Source organism: Lonchura striata, chromosome 1, assembly GCF_050655825.1.
Source record: "Lonchura striata isolate lonStrDom1 chromosome 1, ASM5065582v1, whole genome shotgun sequence".
Lineage (NCBI taxonomy): Eukaryota > Metazoa > Chordata > Aves > Passeriformes > Estrildidae > Lonchura > Lonchura striata.
This window is the reverse complement of record NC_140703.1, coordinates 24,621,816-24,637,781: the sequence shown is the minus strand read 5'-3', so window position 1 is coordinate 24,637,781 and position 15,966 is coordinate 24,621,816. Positions and strand designations below refer to the sequence as shown.

At 39.3% G+C, this 15,966-nt stretch overlaps 2 protein-coding genes across 2 annotated transcripts in view; one reads left to right on the top strand and one right to left on the bottom strand.

Annotated features, from left to right (window-relative positions):
* LOC146768621 (uncharacterized) overlaps positions 1 to 15,966 on the top strand; it is an 87,091-nt gene that overhangs the window by 17,548 nt on the left and 53,577 nt on the right. The window contains exon 1 of the mRNA XM_085571705.1: positions 1 to 15,966. This exon is cut by the window's left edge and continues 17,548 nt beyond it; it is cut by the window's right edge and continues 50,681 nt beyond it. The gene's annotated coding sequence lies outside the window, so the exon portion shown is untranslated.
* COL8A1 (collagen type VIII alpha 1 chain) overlaps positions 1 to 15,966 on the bottom strand; it is a 92,025-nt gene that overhangs the window by 46,082 nt on the left and 29,977 nt on the right. Inside the window, exon 2 of the mRNA XM_085571564.1 lies at positions 5,875 to 5,989. Within this exon, the coding sequence (XP_085427690.1) occupies positions 5,875 to 5,876 (2 nt within the window). The 5' untranslated portion in view covers positions 5,877 to 5,989. The remainder of the gene's footprint in view (positions 1 to 5,874; positions 5,990 to 15,966) is intronic.

Genomic DNA, 15,966 nt, shown 5'->3' with positions numbered 1-15,966 from the left:
GAGCATCTGAGATTGGAAATAGATCCCTCATGACATTGTCAAGTATGCCTGTGGGAAGAACAGGGAAAACCCCACCAAGCATGTTCAGCACCTGTAGACACAAAGTGGGCTTGAGTGTTTGGCACTCGCAATGTGCACAACATTCTCCACATGTATGATCATGCTGAGCTATGTCACAGGTTGTGAAGTTAGGAAGACAAAGAAAAAGCTTACTTGGAAGATTAAAAGGATACACTTTGCAAAAAATTCAGCCAACACCTGGCTCACCCACTGTTCTATTTTTACTGTTTAATCCTAATCACACTCCTAAGATATCTTTGAATATTCTGAGTCCAGGAGAGATGAACCCAAAGACAGGATTAATACAGAAGATTCTTTTTTCTTTCCATTTCCACAGCACAGTCCTGAATACAGCAAGTAGTGATTTCATAAAAAGCAGTGGTTGCAGTCACATCTGAGTTACATAGGTAATATAACTCTTTTTTAGATTTCTGAGGTTACATACCTCCAGGAAAACAATGTCCACTTGGTATATATTTAATTGAGTTTGAGAAATAAAAATGTTATTTTCAGTGTTTTCCAGGCCAGAGCTAAACTTTTCCTAAAGGAGATTTTAATAATATCCAGAAGAGGGAATGAACTTACTGCAGGCAAAAATTATAATATAATAATAAAAAGTCAGACTGCTCCAAGTCTCATTTGGCACAACTGCTGAATTTAGATTTCTCTTAAAAGTCTTTGGTGTATTTTAGTGTGACTCCACAATGGTTGGGAAAAAACCAAACATAACCTGTTGAGAGTTCACTTATTACATAACTCTTCCTCATCATGCTAAATTTTTAGCAGAAAAGCTGCAGACCACTGGGTTTACCTGAGCTGGGTAAGCCTTTTAGCTTACCAAATATCACATCAAAAGTTGGGACTGAGTAAGTGTTAAAGTTTTGTTAGAATGGCGTGTCCTAAAGTAATTGTAGAATGCCAAAGACAGAACTTCCCGTGTTCCTTCAGGTGGAGCAGAGATGCCAAGTATACAGAATTGGAAGCTGTCTATCAGGGTTTTTTTATTTGCTTGATATTGAGCAGACAGCAGAGACAAAATACCAGAAATGCCTGAAATCCTTACGACCTTTCACTGCAAACTGTGAACTTCGTCTGCTAAACTCAAATTTCTATTTACACTGTCAGCAGAGGCAACATGCTGTTGCCTTTTCTTTGTCTCTTCAGTTTGTCATTTATCAAGGGACAGCTTCACAAACACTGCACAGGATGAGGGACCTGAGTACATACTGGACCTTTTGCACGTTCAAAGTACTTTGTTTCAGTTCTGTGGTTTGCTTAAAAATGGCTGCAATGAGAGCAAGGTAGCATGAAATATGCTGTTTGCACCAAAAGCAATATTCTATAGAAAATTTTAGCTTTGCCATCAGCTGGCATAGCTCACATTCCGAAGTTGTGTCTCAAATCCTGCACAGCTGACTCAATTTACACCATCATCCGTTAACACAGGAACACACAGGTGACTGCCCACTAAATGGTCCAAAATACGTTCAGCAAAGAACTGCATCACCTTCTTAAACTAAATATCCCTGATTTCAGCCTTGTGCTTCAACATTCACCCACCCTTGTAAATGAGGAGCTAGACTGTTGCAGAGAACAAGTGCAGAGGAGATTTCAGAGGTATAAAGTAGAAATTGTGAGAGTGAGTAGAGTGAGGGTGGGGTTGACTGAACACTGGCATCAGTTGCCAGGGCGGTTGTGAAGTCTCATCATGTGAAAAATTCAAAAGTTTTCTGAATGTGGTCATGGCCATCCAGTCTAGGTGTCCTTGCCTGAGCAGGGGGATTGGACAAGGTGACTTCCAGAGCTGCCTTTAGACCTCAACCATTCTTGTTCTTATGGAAGACTACTGTGAACTGTAATATTTGTTGCTATTTGCATAACTTTGCCAATTAAAACAGAACAGCCTTAATCAGTTATTTAAATAAACCAGACAGCTACATAAAATTCCTTTGAAACTTAAAATAAGGTTGAATTATATAACAAATGTTTTACCTGAATTCTTAGTATTAGATGGGCAATTATTCTGACTGTATTTCAAATTTCATTTCACACTGTGGTAGCATTCCTTGAACTTTACAAGGCAAAGGCATTAATAGAGTTGTGTCTGAACTATTTAGGGTCTAAAAGACCGTCTTAACATGAGAATTTCCTGAGAGACTTCTGCACAGAAAATACATTGGTGTTTCCAAAAGAAACTGAGTTCACAAGGAATCATTTCATTGGTACATGATGTTAATGAGACTTTTGAAAGATGTTTCACTTAGTATTACTTTCTCCTGAATGTGAAAGCTGTGGAAAATGTGTGGAAAACATTGGCAAAGTGATGATGGCAGGTGTATGCTCTATATGTTACTGTTAATGAGCTAGCTGTTAATAAACCATATGCTTTAGCATATAAACAGGAAGATTTATGCATAATGCAAACATTTACTGTTTGGTATAACTGGTTCCCAGATCAGAGAGGCACATTGTTCCAGTCTTCCACAAACTTCCTGTTATCAGTATAAAAATCTGCTGCCTACTGGTTTCAAGTTCTTTTCAGCTGAGTTGGTATGGGGCGTAGTGAGGCTCAGAAGCAGAGAATTTAGTGAGCAGCAGGTTCCTCAGATCTCTGCTCTGCACAGCCTGGGATCATAAACTTGTCATCATGGCTACTAACAGCAAGCAGGAGGTTTCCGTACAACATCCCAATTCTAATGATTCGCAGAGGCAAGTTCATCCTGTTCTTTTTATGTGTTCTTCTGTACTGGAGCTTTTTGTGTCAATTATCACTACTAAAGTCCTAAACAAGCCCCTTTTCTGCAAAACACAGACAAAAGCAACCATTGGGTTTATTCACAATAATGCTTGGATTAGTTAAAGAAACCACATTCATCAATAGGAAAAGTAAATTTCTAAGCTATTGAATAAGACTGCTATGTTTGGAAAAGATTTTTCTTTTTGTAATTCTCCTTTAATTTCCTCCCATCCAAAGCTGCTGTGAGGAGTCTGAAGCTAGCTTTTCATGAGTAAGTGAAGGAGTCCAGCAACTGTCTCCTATTTAAAATAAATAGTCCTTGAAATGTATGGTAACATTTCCATAAATACTTGAGTAATTTGAGGTTTAGGTTCCACTAAAGGTCTTCCAGTATTTCCAGCTCCCCAAGGAAGACAGAGAAAAAGCAGACCAGTAAACTAATCCTTACTATCAGATAAGCAGGGACTGAATGGAGGCACATAAAGCACGAGAAAACGAGGAGGAAACTGTGGACAGAGGAGATGCCTATGTTCAAGAAGTTTATACACTGAGAGGCATAAAAGGCAGTTCAACAGGAAAAAAGATAGACAGAAAAATAACAGACTATATAAACTGAAACATTGCTTTCAATCACATAGGTTTGTTTTGGATTTTGAGATACAAGCTCTGTAAATACACATAAAATTGTATAACTTTATCACCTGACTCAGTGCCTCTGAAGTCAAGCTGTGCATTCTGGCAACCTTTCTAAATAGTTTTGCTTTCTTAATTTCAGTTATTGTTTTTCAATTTAAAAATATTATTAAAATACCACTCTTGGGTGGGTAGTGACTACCATGACACTGTGAAGAAAACCAAAGCAATCTGAAGCAAGCTAGACCTTCTAAGTACATTTTAAAAATACCTTATTGCTTAAATAAAAGAAATCCCTTAGTCTAGCAATTACTTTCAGATGTTTGATTGTTTCTTTTTAAAGAACTGTCATGTCAAACATTTAGAACTGACAAGAACTATTTTGATATCTTCATGAGTTTTCTCCAACATCTGCTCTCCTCCTTATGTTGGGAACTACATACTCATCTTTATTGTCTCTTGTATTCATCTTAATATTGCTGTATTTTATTTTATTATTGGAGGAAAACCTCACAGAGCTGTTTGTGGCAAGATTTAGTTACGGGAAACCCAACAGCTAAGTCCCAGTTTCAGCTGAGACAATTAGACTGTTGATTTTGGTAGCAGCTCAGGACTTCTATTTGACCCAAATGCCTTTCAGATCTATCTGCCAGTTGATGCTTAAGTCTGAAAATTTTCTGTATTCTTGCTACCAATAGAGGGCTTTCTTTCCTTTTCATTTGAGGTGTATTTCTATCCAGATCTGAATGTTTTGCTGAAATTCTTTTCCATTCACTGAAACAGATTAAAAGAAAAAAATATTTTCTAGAACTTTCAACCTCTTTTTAAGTTTCTTTTCCCCTTAATTCTCTGTTCCTTGATATCTGCGAGTTGTTGAGGACAGTGTTTTTCTAAAAGCAATTTTGCCACTCATTCAAAGTAATGGGTGCTAATTTGTAATGCTTAGCTTAACTGTCTCTTTTTTCTGTCTAGCAGCTACATTTAATAGACTATATTACTGTTTCACCCATTGTAATAAAGAACTCTAAAACACTGAAAACTCAATACTTTTTAAAAGTGATCTATATTATGTAACACCAGAAGATATTTATTGAAAGGTTTAAAGAAATTACTAATGAACAAAGCAGTGTTGTTATACTGTCTTTTCATCAACTGCTACAGAAACTTCACAGCTGAATTATCAATGTCCACTGCCATTCTTGGATGGATGTTTTCTTAAGTGGATGGGCTCTAAAATTTTTGGATGATCTGGGAGAATGTAAATAATGACTGAGAAGTTTTTTATCCTCTGTCAGTAGTTTGTGGGCTAGAGTCTTGAGCATTTATTTTTCTCTTTTTGTTCCTTCTTTTTTCTCTTGTTAGACTTTCCTAGCACCTGATGTAGGGTAGGTCACAGCAGCTGATGCTGGGTGAAAACAGTTAGCAGGGACAGCTCCAGCAATGGAGTTGTCAGAGATCCTAAAATCCTGTCACTGCACCAGTCCACCCCACTGGGTTCATAGTTCAGAGGTCTCCAGTGGGTTTCCATGTTTGTGTGACCCTGCTGGTTTTTCATCTCAGAAAAATCACGTATGACTTCTCCTCAAGCGAGAAATGTTACTGAATGTGGCGCTCATTTTCCTTAAAATATGTCAAGAAAGTCTGAGGGATTAATTCCTGCCATGTGGATTCTTTCAATTAATTCAATCAAAACAGTGCAGGATACTACTGCAATGCAACTTGTTAAGCAATCATGTGTCTTTTCTTCCAGAAGTCACACTTGATAACAAACAATACTCATAGGCATAAGATGACTGTGGACAGTATGAGCTAATGTCTCGTTGTCAGAAAGTTTTCCATTAAGGCTCAGAATTATGTTTAACATATTCTTCCCATTATTGAGCTAAACTAAACAGTGTATCAAGTATGGATTTCTCAATGAATGTTACTGGTGTTTATTTTAGCATGTACATACATCTGGAAGTGGACACATGTACATAGGCATTTTGGGGATCAAAAGCACATCAACAGCATGGCTCACTCTAGTTCCAGGATAACATGTTTTTTGACATTTCTTTTTTAATGAAACTTAACTCCTTACTCTTTTCCAACCAGAAAAGTATATTTAAACCAAGCTGCTTTACAGAAACACAAATATGCCAAATGCCATACATGTTCTCTCCTATCAAACAATGGAGAATGATTGAAAGGATAGATTTCTTTGTCTATGATAAAAAGTGTGCTGAGGATGGTCACCAAAATTTATGTACCATATAATTTTCCACTCAAAATTCAAAAGCTTTGGTGTATAGCAAATACATGAATAACTTATCAAACCCTGTATAGGTGATGTCTTTAAGACAACTTCAGTTTTAAGCCTTTGTGCTTTGTTTTTGGCATTACATAGAACTCCTTAGGATTGCAAAGTTTACATTAGAAAAACTTACATTGCAAAGGTTACTTACATTGACGTTTTGGGAAAGGGCAGAAGATGGACAGGTTGTCTGATTTTCACTCTAGGAGACACAGATTTCCTGATTGTGTTAGGCCGGGTGTTACTTTATTGATTTTAGGTTGGTCCTAGGAGAAAAAGAAAGCTTTTAAGAAACATATATGCATACTATCCTTCCCCCCCCCCCCCAAACACTAAGAAGCATTAGTCAAAATTTTCAAACATAGTGGCTTAACCTAGTCTTTTAATTCCCCATTCCAGCTTCTTATTCAAGGTCTACTGTTCAGAAGTATGAAAACCTGGCAACTCTTCATTCTGAGTAGCCTTTTTAGTTATTCAGTGCTTGTGAAAACCGATGTAGGAGTTTGAATATGGATCAAAAATCCTAGTGTTCAATGTTTTTGTTGGCAGTCCTGTAATAATTATGCTGCAAATCAAAATATGGGTTTGGATTTCAAAAGTGCCTTGAGCCTTGTTCCCACCCTTCTACAGAGACACTGCATAACTTTTTCAGATTACCAGGTATAAAATTACCAGTCTGAAATACAGATGAAAAACTTTTACCTTATTTTATATTTCCCCATGTGTGTCATGCCTATGAAAATGTACATACAAACCCTTTCATGCAACACATAAATAAAATCATTAGTTCCTGAGAGGCATTGTGCTTGGAAACTGCCAAAGTCCCAAGCATTACTGCACTCATAATGTGTGGATACTAACAAGGGGAGTCACAGACAATGCTATTGTCCTATATAAAATAAAATCTGTTTTTCTATTTATATTCTGATCATTTTCACACAGCTGCTACCAAGTCCTATGTGCTTTACCTGACACAAATCCCACTGACATGACTGGGAAGTCTCTGTTATTTACTGCGTTCAGCTGCCATTGAGCTGTTTAGGGCTCAGTTGTGGATGGAAAATTCTGGGTGAGTGTGCTCCAGCTGGAAGTGAGCACATGCTCGAGTGCTGTGCTGAATCAGAGCTGGGGAAGGCGCTGCACCTCTCTGCATAGCCCCTGCCATCAGCTGCTCACCATGCACTGCACTTGCTGCATCATAACAGCCAGGTAGGCACCTTCCTCTCAAAGCCCAAATCCCTTTCAGACAGAAACTGGCTGCTTTTCAGGCCCTTTGACTTAAACTATGGATTAGATTAATAATGACGAAGCTTTCTGGACTCTGGTGTAAAATTTGTTTTAAAAAATCTCTTTAATGATAGAAGATTGGAAATACCAATTTGGTCTCCAATTGACCCTTGCTTTATAGATTATCTTGTTGATTTTCTCCTGACTCCATCCATCTCTTGCAAGCAGATCCCTTATGAGTTTGCAGTGCAGTTTAGGAGATATACGATCACCTGGGGAACCAACAGAAGATAATGCCTGAGTACTGTGGATTATTTCCAATTTATTTCATCAAATTCATTGGAGCTGTACAATGAAATGTGCATTTGCCACCTTTCTGAGAGGAATCTAAAGCCTGAAGAGCAGTAACTGCCAATTTTTTTTTCCCCTGCAAGTGTTTTGCAGAACTTTGCTGTTATATGATTCCTAGTTTTCTGAAGAGTAAGTTCTCCTTGTTTATCCTGCCAAACAGGCCTTCTGCTTCAAATGATGAGGCAGTAATTCAGAATACATCTACACCCTATCAGAACTTTTAGAGACACCTCTGTGCCCTGCAGTTCAGCTTGGGATACAAATTTCCCTACAACTTGCAGGTATTTAAGGTTTGGGCTTTGCTCAGCTTCTTGAATGAATGAGGGGAAGTCACCAAGTCAGAAGTAGCTTTGTATAGTTAGCAAAATAGAAACCTGCCAGACTGAAGGGGATGGCAGCTACTTTGCCTGTGACTGAGGAGAGAGGGATTAGGCGTTTCAGCCAAACAGCTCATTCCTGCCTCCTGTTTGTACCATCCATGTTGCCGTTACTGCCTTTGTGAGATTAGGGAGAGGGTAAAGGAGTGCCAGTGTGTACCAGAGGGCCCCAGTACAGCAGCAGCAGTCACATCTGTCCTTTTATCTGCAGCAGGATCCCTCTGCCTTTTTGCCCTGGTCCTGGCCTAGCTCCTGTCCCTCCAAACCAGGACTGACCTGTCCTTGACAATCAAGAAAGAACAGAAAAATGTATAGATGGTGATGTTGGAAACAATGGAAGTAAACAGAAGGTCTCAGGGTGTCCTCCCTCTGAGGAGGAGAGAAAGGAAGAAAAAGAAGGGATCACAAGGAGGAGAAGCACCTTCATGAGCAGGAAAAGGGCCCTGTCTCCTTTAAACTTCCTCACACAGAGGCCACTCAATCCCCACCTTTCACATCTTTCCCCTTTCCACACCTCTGTTACCCCTGCCTGCCTTGTCTGCTCCAAGGATGCCCTCAGCTGGGAGTTTGGTTTTGCTACACAGTGTAACAAATAAAGAGATAAATTCCAGTTCCAGTAGATCACTCAACAGGCTCCTACTGTTTTTTTCTTAGGGGAACTCCTGGTCACTTTGAGATGCTTTCTTTAACATTCATCTATTATTATTATTATTATTATTATTATTATTATTATTATCAGTAGTAGTAGTAGTAGTAGTAGTAATAGTAGTGATGGTGGTGGTGGTGGTGGTATTATTATTGGTATTATTATTCAGCTTTTGTGTTCTGAGACCAATCACTTGATGTGCATTCCTCTACTTCACTACTTTCAGAACTGATAACCTGTAATGGTGTGATAATTTCTTTTAACTTGAAAAAATAATCTCTTGAAAGATTTTCTATGATACAATCACTGTCTCCCCTGTGTTATTCAGTCATGTGCAGATCCTGATCTTCAGATTAGAACTATTTGGAGAAATTCCAAGTACAAGCCATGACACTGAGCAACTTGAAGCAACAACTCTTTTTTTTTTGCTATGGAGAAAACAAATCCCAAGAAGGCTTCTTGGAGAAGGAAGGGAGGGAGGGAATATGAGAGAGAAGAGAATGAGAGAAATCATTCCTAAGAGAACATTTAAGCATTGAATTTCCTGATTGATAGTTTCATTTAATTGCTCTGATTTTAAGAATTCATTTGTGCAAAATTGTATCTGAAAAGAGAGGAGAGAACTTATTTTCTGTGTACTAAATCTTCAAATATAGTGAGGTGGCTTGTGGCCTTCTCTCCTTTCCACTCTGCTACCTGCAGGTATTGAGTGTGAAGAACATTTTCTGTTTGCAATTCAAGTGCAGAATGATAAAAGCAGGAAGGTAGAAAATCCCCAAATCACTGTAGTCTCTCTCATAGCACAGAAACAGCATGATCCCTAGTGTCATGGTTTGACACGGAAAGAGAATTTTTTCCGGAAGGAAGAGGTCAATTTAGATATTGACCAATTGAAAGTAGACACACCTCTGAGAACACAGAGGGGTTAAAAGCAGAATTCCCAGGGGAACTCGCTCTCTTTGGTTCCAGTCAGTGTGCAGTGCAAACCTCCCCTGCCCAGCAACAAGCTGGGTGGGGGAGGGGAAGCCCCATGGCCTGATGAAGGTAGGCCCCAAGGGTGGAGGGACTGGAACCGGGCTGGCCCCTGCAGCTGGAAGGGTGGAAGAAATCTGGGATGTCTCCGTTCCCCCTCCAGAGTTTCTCTCCCAAGAGGGAAAGAGACAGCGGCAGTTCTGTCAGCAATTCCACCGCGAGGAAGGAGGAGCGGGGGGAGCTGCAAGGTGCCCAGTGCGTGGGAGTTGCTGGATGTCCGGGCATCGAGCCATCCTGGGAGTTCGGACTTTTAACCCTTTCTTGAGAAATGAAAGCTTGTGAATTTTTTCCTTCCCCTCCTTGGTTTGAAAGAGAGGAAGAGGGACACCTTGGACCCTGGGATGTTAGAAGGAGGAATTCTAGATGGGAGGGGGACAAGGAGTGCCTTTTGGTTGGACTTTTCCGTGTTAGCCACAACCTGAACCAATCTTCTCCTCCAAGAGGGACTGTGTTTTGGGAGGATGCCAGTGAGTCAAGAGACCTGCTTCAGCTGGGAAAAAGACAAAATTGGAGTGAACAGAGAAAAGGTTAGGGGGTTTGTGGTGGCACCCCCTTGTCCTGGAAAGGAAAGAGAAGAGAAGAAGATCTCTGTTCTTGAGCCCTCGGCCCCAGGGGAAAGTGGGGGGGACTGTGGTCCCAAACAATGAAAAACTGAACTGTTGTTTTCTCCCCTCTTGGCAGGGCATCCTTGAAAGGAAAAATCCTAAAAGCAGTCTGTCCATCCATGCATTGGTGGTGAGAGCACTGTGCATGGAAAGGAGAGGGTCACCATGGCAAACTTTTCTCCGGGCGGTGCCATGTGTGACATGGAAACACAGGATGTGGAGTTGTGTTTCTTGGGGGGGTCTGTGGCACAGGAGAGACTCTGTTCCCTCGATGGACTGAGTATCAATTGTTTGGAGGGTGGAAACCTAATTGGGGTCCAGATTGTGTCTCACTGTGGTTTGTTGGAGTTGGGTGGTGGGGGGAGGAATGTTTTGCAAGGTTTTCATTTGATCTTTGTGTGGGTTTTTTTTCCCTTCTTTAGTTTTCTCTTTTCTTTTGTAGTAGTAGTTTGTTTTTTTCTGTTACTAAGCTTGGGCCTGCTTTGCTCTATTCTAGATTCCACTTCACAACCTTCAAGGGAGGGATCACATTTTCATGGGGGCACTGACATTGTGCCAGTGTCAAACCATGACACCTAGTTAATTCAAGTAGTCACAGAAATATAACTTCTATTTTAAACAGGTGTTTAAGTCCTGCTGATTCAGTATTCAGCCCAAATGCAAATGACTTTCATGGAGTGAAGCTTGCACTGAACTGGATCCATTTAGTAAAATATTTCAGTCTGCTATTTGAGGGAGAAAAGAAGAATCTGGTCAACTGTTGGAAATGCCTCTGTAGCAAAATCACTTCTGTACTCATTGATTGTTCTGTTTTCTAAGGAATTTTTAAGGGTTTTTTTGTGAAAAAGTGTTACTGTAGATAGAAGTTTGATCTGGAGAAAAGTTACAGGATATATAGGCATAATTGCCTTTTATGAAAGTAGCATACTACATAGGATTTCCTCAACTGTACCAGGAAACATTAACATCCTGGAGCTGACATTGACAGTTTTGAATTTCAGCTTTCCAAGTAAATTAGCGTCCTTGTAAATGTTTTGGTATCAAAGTTGGGACTCACTTTGAATAAGACAGTCCATAAACTCAGGTTTTTTTCTCATTTATTACTTCCTTTTACAGTGTTTGAGAGATGACAGCTGTAATATTTAATACTAAGGAATAGTAAATTGAAATAGCATGTTTTAAAGTATTTATTAATTATGACATATATAAGTTGCTTTCATTTTTAATTCACTTTTCTCCTGACATTCTCTTTTTTGCTTAAAGTACCTGTGATTCATATAATCTATTATTAAAAAAAACACAAATTATTTTACATAACTACAGCGTTTTTCTAATCACACAGCAAAATAGAAGGTAGAGGATATGAAAATTACTTACGACAGATGAGTCACATTAATATTTTGTTCTAAGCCACGAGAAAAATGAGACAGAAGGGGTGGGTATCAGAACACATCAAAACCCTTAGTTGTTTTACGATCCAAAACCACAACTAGTTATTGAGGTGCAAAATGTTCTTTTTTAAGTAAAGTGTGAGAAAGACACAGAGTTTTGTATTGCAAATGTTGGCAGCACATAATGTTGCAACTATTTTCAATATTTTGTGATGCTTGAATCATAACCAAAACTTTGAGCAACACCGAGGTAAAAGTATTTTTATGTTCGTTCACAGACACACACAAAAAAAAAATAGGAAAGAAGAAAAACTGAGTTTGTTGCAGTTGCTTCAGAAATGGTGTGGCAAGTTTCTACCAGTGATTGAAAGTAGTAACAGAAGGAAAGGATGTCATGGCATCCTCTTGCCTATATTATTTTTTCCATTGTAGTAAATTCAAAATCATTGAGATAGTACTCCTGTTAGCTTTATGGGATTTCTGTGCTGCTTAAAAAATCTTGTGTTTTCTGTCTTAGAAAAGAATCATTCTGACTGCCTTTTAAAGGGAATTTACTATTTCAGTATATGTAGCTAAGTTAGTCTGCATATGAATCATAATCTTGTTACATGTTTGGAGCACAGTAATTAGGATCAATCACACTAGGTACACTCTCAGTAGGTTACTACCCATTATTGGACTTAAGAAGAAACATTACTCACTCCATCTGATGTGATCAGAGTATATTATCAATAATCTGACTCACTATTGGGTGAACAAGGTATTCTGTTTCCTAGGCCCTGAGTATTCTCTTTTTTATTCCCTCTTCTTGATCCAGTATCCTACAAAGGGCTCAAGTCAGCAAGACAATAAACATTCCTCATGAGCCTGTCAGCAGGCTCAGCTCTTGGGAAAGATGTGTTTTTTGTGGTACATGATGGAGGCAGGCAGAGTCCTTGAGGAAGGTCTGTGCACCATCAGAGCTTCCAGCTTCCCTGGCTGCATCATGGGGGCTTCCATATGGACCTGACAGCCACTTCAGCCTGCCAGGCCCCACTCCAGCAAACAGTGGGGAAGGATGTAAGCATCCACATGGAGACCTGTATTTTGCCATTTATGATAACTTCAGTGCAGTTGTATATGTGCAGTAAACTCCAAGTTACTCTTTAGGACTGAAGTGGAGCTGTATTTCTCATAATGAGAGTGAATTAGGTAGATAAGTATTAGCTCTGCTTAACACCACTTGTTTGATCTTTTGGTTTATGAGCAGGGCCCTGTTCCTACCCACTCCCCACCAAAATCTGTCTTTTCCTCAGATGATAACAAAAGTAGCTGTTCCTGTGGAACATCCATCCTATCTGATGGGAGAATGGATTTTGAGAGAATAGAGATAGTGCTGAAGGCAATCTCATGCCTGAGGAGTTGCAGCTGTACTAACTAAAGAGTAGGAACAGCCCCGCCCTTAATAGGGCACAGCTGTGTCCAATAAGGATGGGCCAATAGGGCCAATAAGGATGGGTGTTACAAAAGAGTGGGTTGGTTGGTTGAGAAGAGAGTTGGAGTTGTTGGCTGTGCTGCTGTGAGGGGCAAGGGTCAGGAAGTTGTGCTAAAGACAGAAAGGGTCAGGTGTTTGTGTTAGGGACAATAAGGGTTGTTTTGTGCTCCTAGGGACAGAAAGGGTCAGATGGTTGTGATAGTGACAGGTAGAAGTCAGTCAACCATGCAGAGAAAAGAGAAAAGGAGTCAGGGTTGAGAGAAGCTGTCTGTGGGAGCTCACAGAGAGAAGGTATGAAAGTTTTACAGTAACAAACAGGTAACAAACTAGTGGTGATAGTCAGTTCCTATCTACTATCAATTGGTGCTAAACACTGATGCCAACAATTGGTGGTCTGTATGGGAACGAGTTCTGACACATTCTGTGCTGGGCTGCTTTTATTCTGCTTTTTCAAGCTGTGTAGGAGACACTAAACATGGAATGTGAACAGACACTTCATGGACAAATGGTGAAAATTTAAGAACTAAATGGGTGGTCTTGACCAGACAATTCCTGAGGACTTTATTCGGAGAAATACATGTCTGAATAATTAGGAACCAGCATAATACTTTCAGTATGGAGCTGTAAAGGTGTTCTCTTAAGCCAGTAAAAGAAAGTTCTCCTTTTTCTCCATTTTTAATTTACCTCTTCATGCCCAAAGAATTTTCCTACTTTAGTTTATGCTGCACTCTGGACTTATGCTATTGGTATAAAACATATTTTTTATAATCCATCGAACATCAGTAACTTGATTCTTCATGACTGGGCTATCAGAGGCTAATGGGGTGTGATTGCAACTTCTTTGCAAATATGTATAGTTGCTGTGTTTTGTTTAGTCCATGCAAATGCAATAATTTAGTTTTTGCTTGCCAGGCAACATGTGAGAGCCATGCCTGGGGGTAGCCACAAGCACAAGGGGTAACAATTTCTTTAGTGATACTGGAGCTATCACAAGATGTGTTTCTTGTTAATAGTGGCTTATAACTGTGATAAGCTTTTCAGGTGTTTCAGCCAAAGCAATTCCTCCAAAGCCACCTCCCTAGAAAGGTTTGTTGGAGCATGCTGAACTGCAATTAAGGAATAGGTCTCTGAGGGCCAAGAAGATTATAAGGAGGTATTGGTCCAGAGAGAAATTTTGCCAGGCCTTCAGGACAGAGGTATGTATCACTGCATGTTTATCTCTGGTATGTTTCTACACCATGAACTTGGACAGAAATTCCAATTTATGATTAAATCTAAACTTCTGTTAGGACTACTAAACTTCTGTCTTGAAATTTTTCCTGATTCTAGCACATAGAAGGATTGCTAGTGCAGCCAAGACTAGCTGTTTCTGGGAGCGGTACTTGTAAAAGGAAATAGTAGGTATAAAGGGCATAGTGTAATTTAGTCAGTTTATTTATGTGTGCCTCTTAAAGAAAAAAAAGAGAAAATTAAACTTTCCAGTTCCTTACTGCTGCCAATCTCAACAAACCAATTCTTTATCCATTCTGGAATTTTTATCAGCTTAGTCTCATATTATAAGGAAAAATGAAGTGAAGTGCACATTTTTATGTAATCTAATAAAAAGTTAAAATACATAGTTTTCTAATATATTGTGCAATGACCAATGTGCTCTGTTTATCACAGGTAGAGATACTGTCCTTACCCTGATTGGCACGGGGCAATTCCTAGTGCTTTGTTGATTTGTTTGGCTAAACTCCATGACCCACACCACATCCTTTTATGTAGTTTCTCTCTAAAAGTTAAGTAGAGCCATAAGGACTATGCTAACTTCTGTAGTGTATTTTTGAAAGAAGTGATCTGAACTCTATAAATGTAATCCAGATAAAATATATCAGGGCAGAGAACAACTTTGACTGTCATCTGCATACTGTACATGTGCAGAAACAAGCAAATAAACAAAAGTAAGTTCTACCTTAAATTGCTGATACCCAGATAACTGAATATAGTACACTCTTATACCTTTGATTTTTTTGCAAATGGAAAAAGCTTAAAGGGGATGAAATTGCCAAACAGTTACTATATTGGCTTTATAAAATCTCACATTGAAAAGGAAAGGCAAAACTTTTCTGTTCAAGTGTCCAGAGCACTAAGTTGATGAAGTAATTAAACAGGCCTCTTTCATTTTTAAGATGTTGAGTTGTGTGCATGATTAGATTCTTTGCTGAATAGGGGCTTATATTAAAGCAGTAGAAATGCCCTCATATTTAGCAGAGAGCAAAATACTAATGGCAAGAAAGTATGTCTGGTTTTCTTTTCCACCATACTTTTCTTCTTAAATAAAAACAAAGTAATAAAATATACTCAAACAGACCTGTTTTATACTCAGGTTGGGAGTAGGAAATGAAAAGGAACATGTTCTACTACTACTTATCAAAAAGTTGTATTTGTACATTTCATCACAGAGGAAAATGCTTTCAGGTTTACAGAGGAAAAGTACTGAGAATGCATTCAAAATGTTCCCCTTAAAAGTAAAATGCCTACATGGACTGCAAAGCATGACCTCTTAATTCCCCTTAGGGATCCATGCTGTTTGTTGTCTATTCCTTTTAAGGCAGGATTCTAGGAGTTTCCCATTACAGGCAAGAAGGAGAATTCCTCTCCACACTAATATAGTACCCAATAAGCTCGTGCCAGTGGCTTGTTTGGTCATCTTTACAGTACCTAAATATTCACATATTTATCTTCACAGTACCTTGTAACATAGGGAAGAGGTACTACTCCCATTTTATGGCTGGAATGAAGCTAAGTCCTCTCCCCAAGGCTGGTCAGGAGATAGGTTAGAGATGCAGGGCACAGGAAAGAAGTATTCCCCGTCTCAGGGTACTGCTTTAGTGGGTCAGCCTTCCTTCTACAGCAACATGGAGCCTTATCCAGGAGCAGCAGTACAAACACTGCTTGTGTTTGAAGGAATTATGACATATCCCACCTCTTGAACAGTGTTGCACTTAGCATATGTCCTTGTGAACTCAGCCAGATCTCATGTTCCCCTTCCCCTTGACTCCCTAACTCCACTCCCTAACCTCCACTTTTCCAAGCACTGAATTATTTTTATCTTACGAGTGTACTTTGCTAATTAAAACTTACAGCACATACTGTGT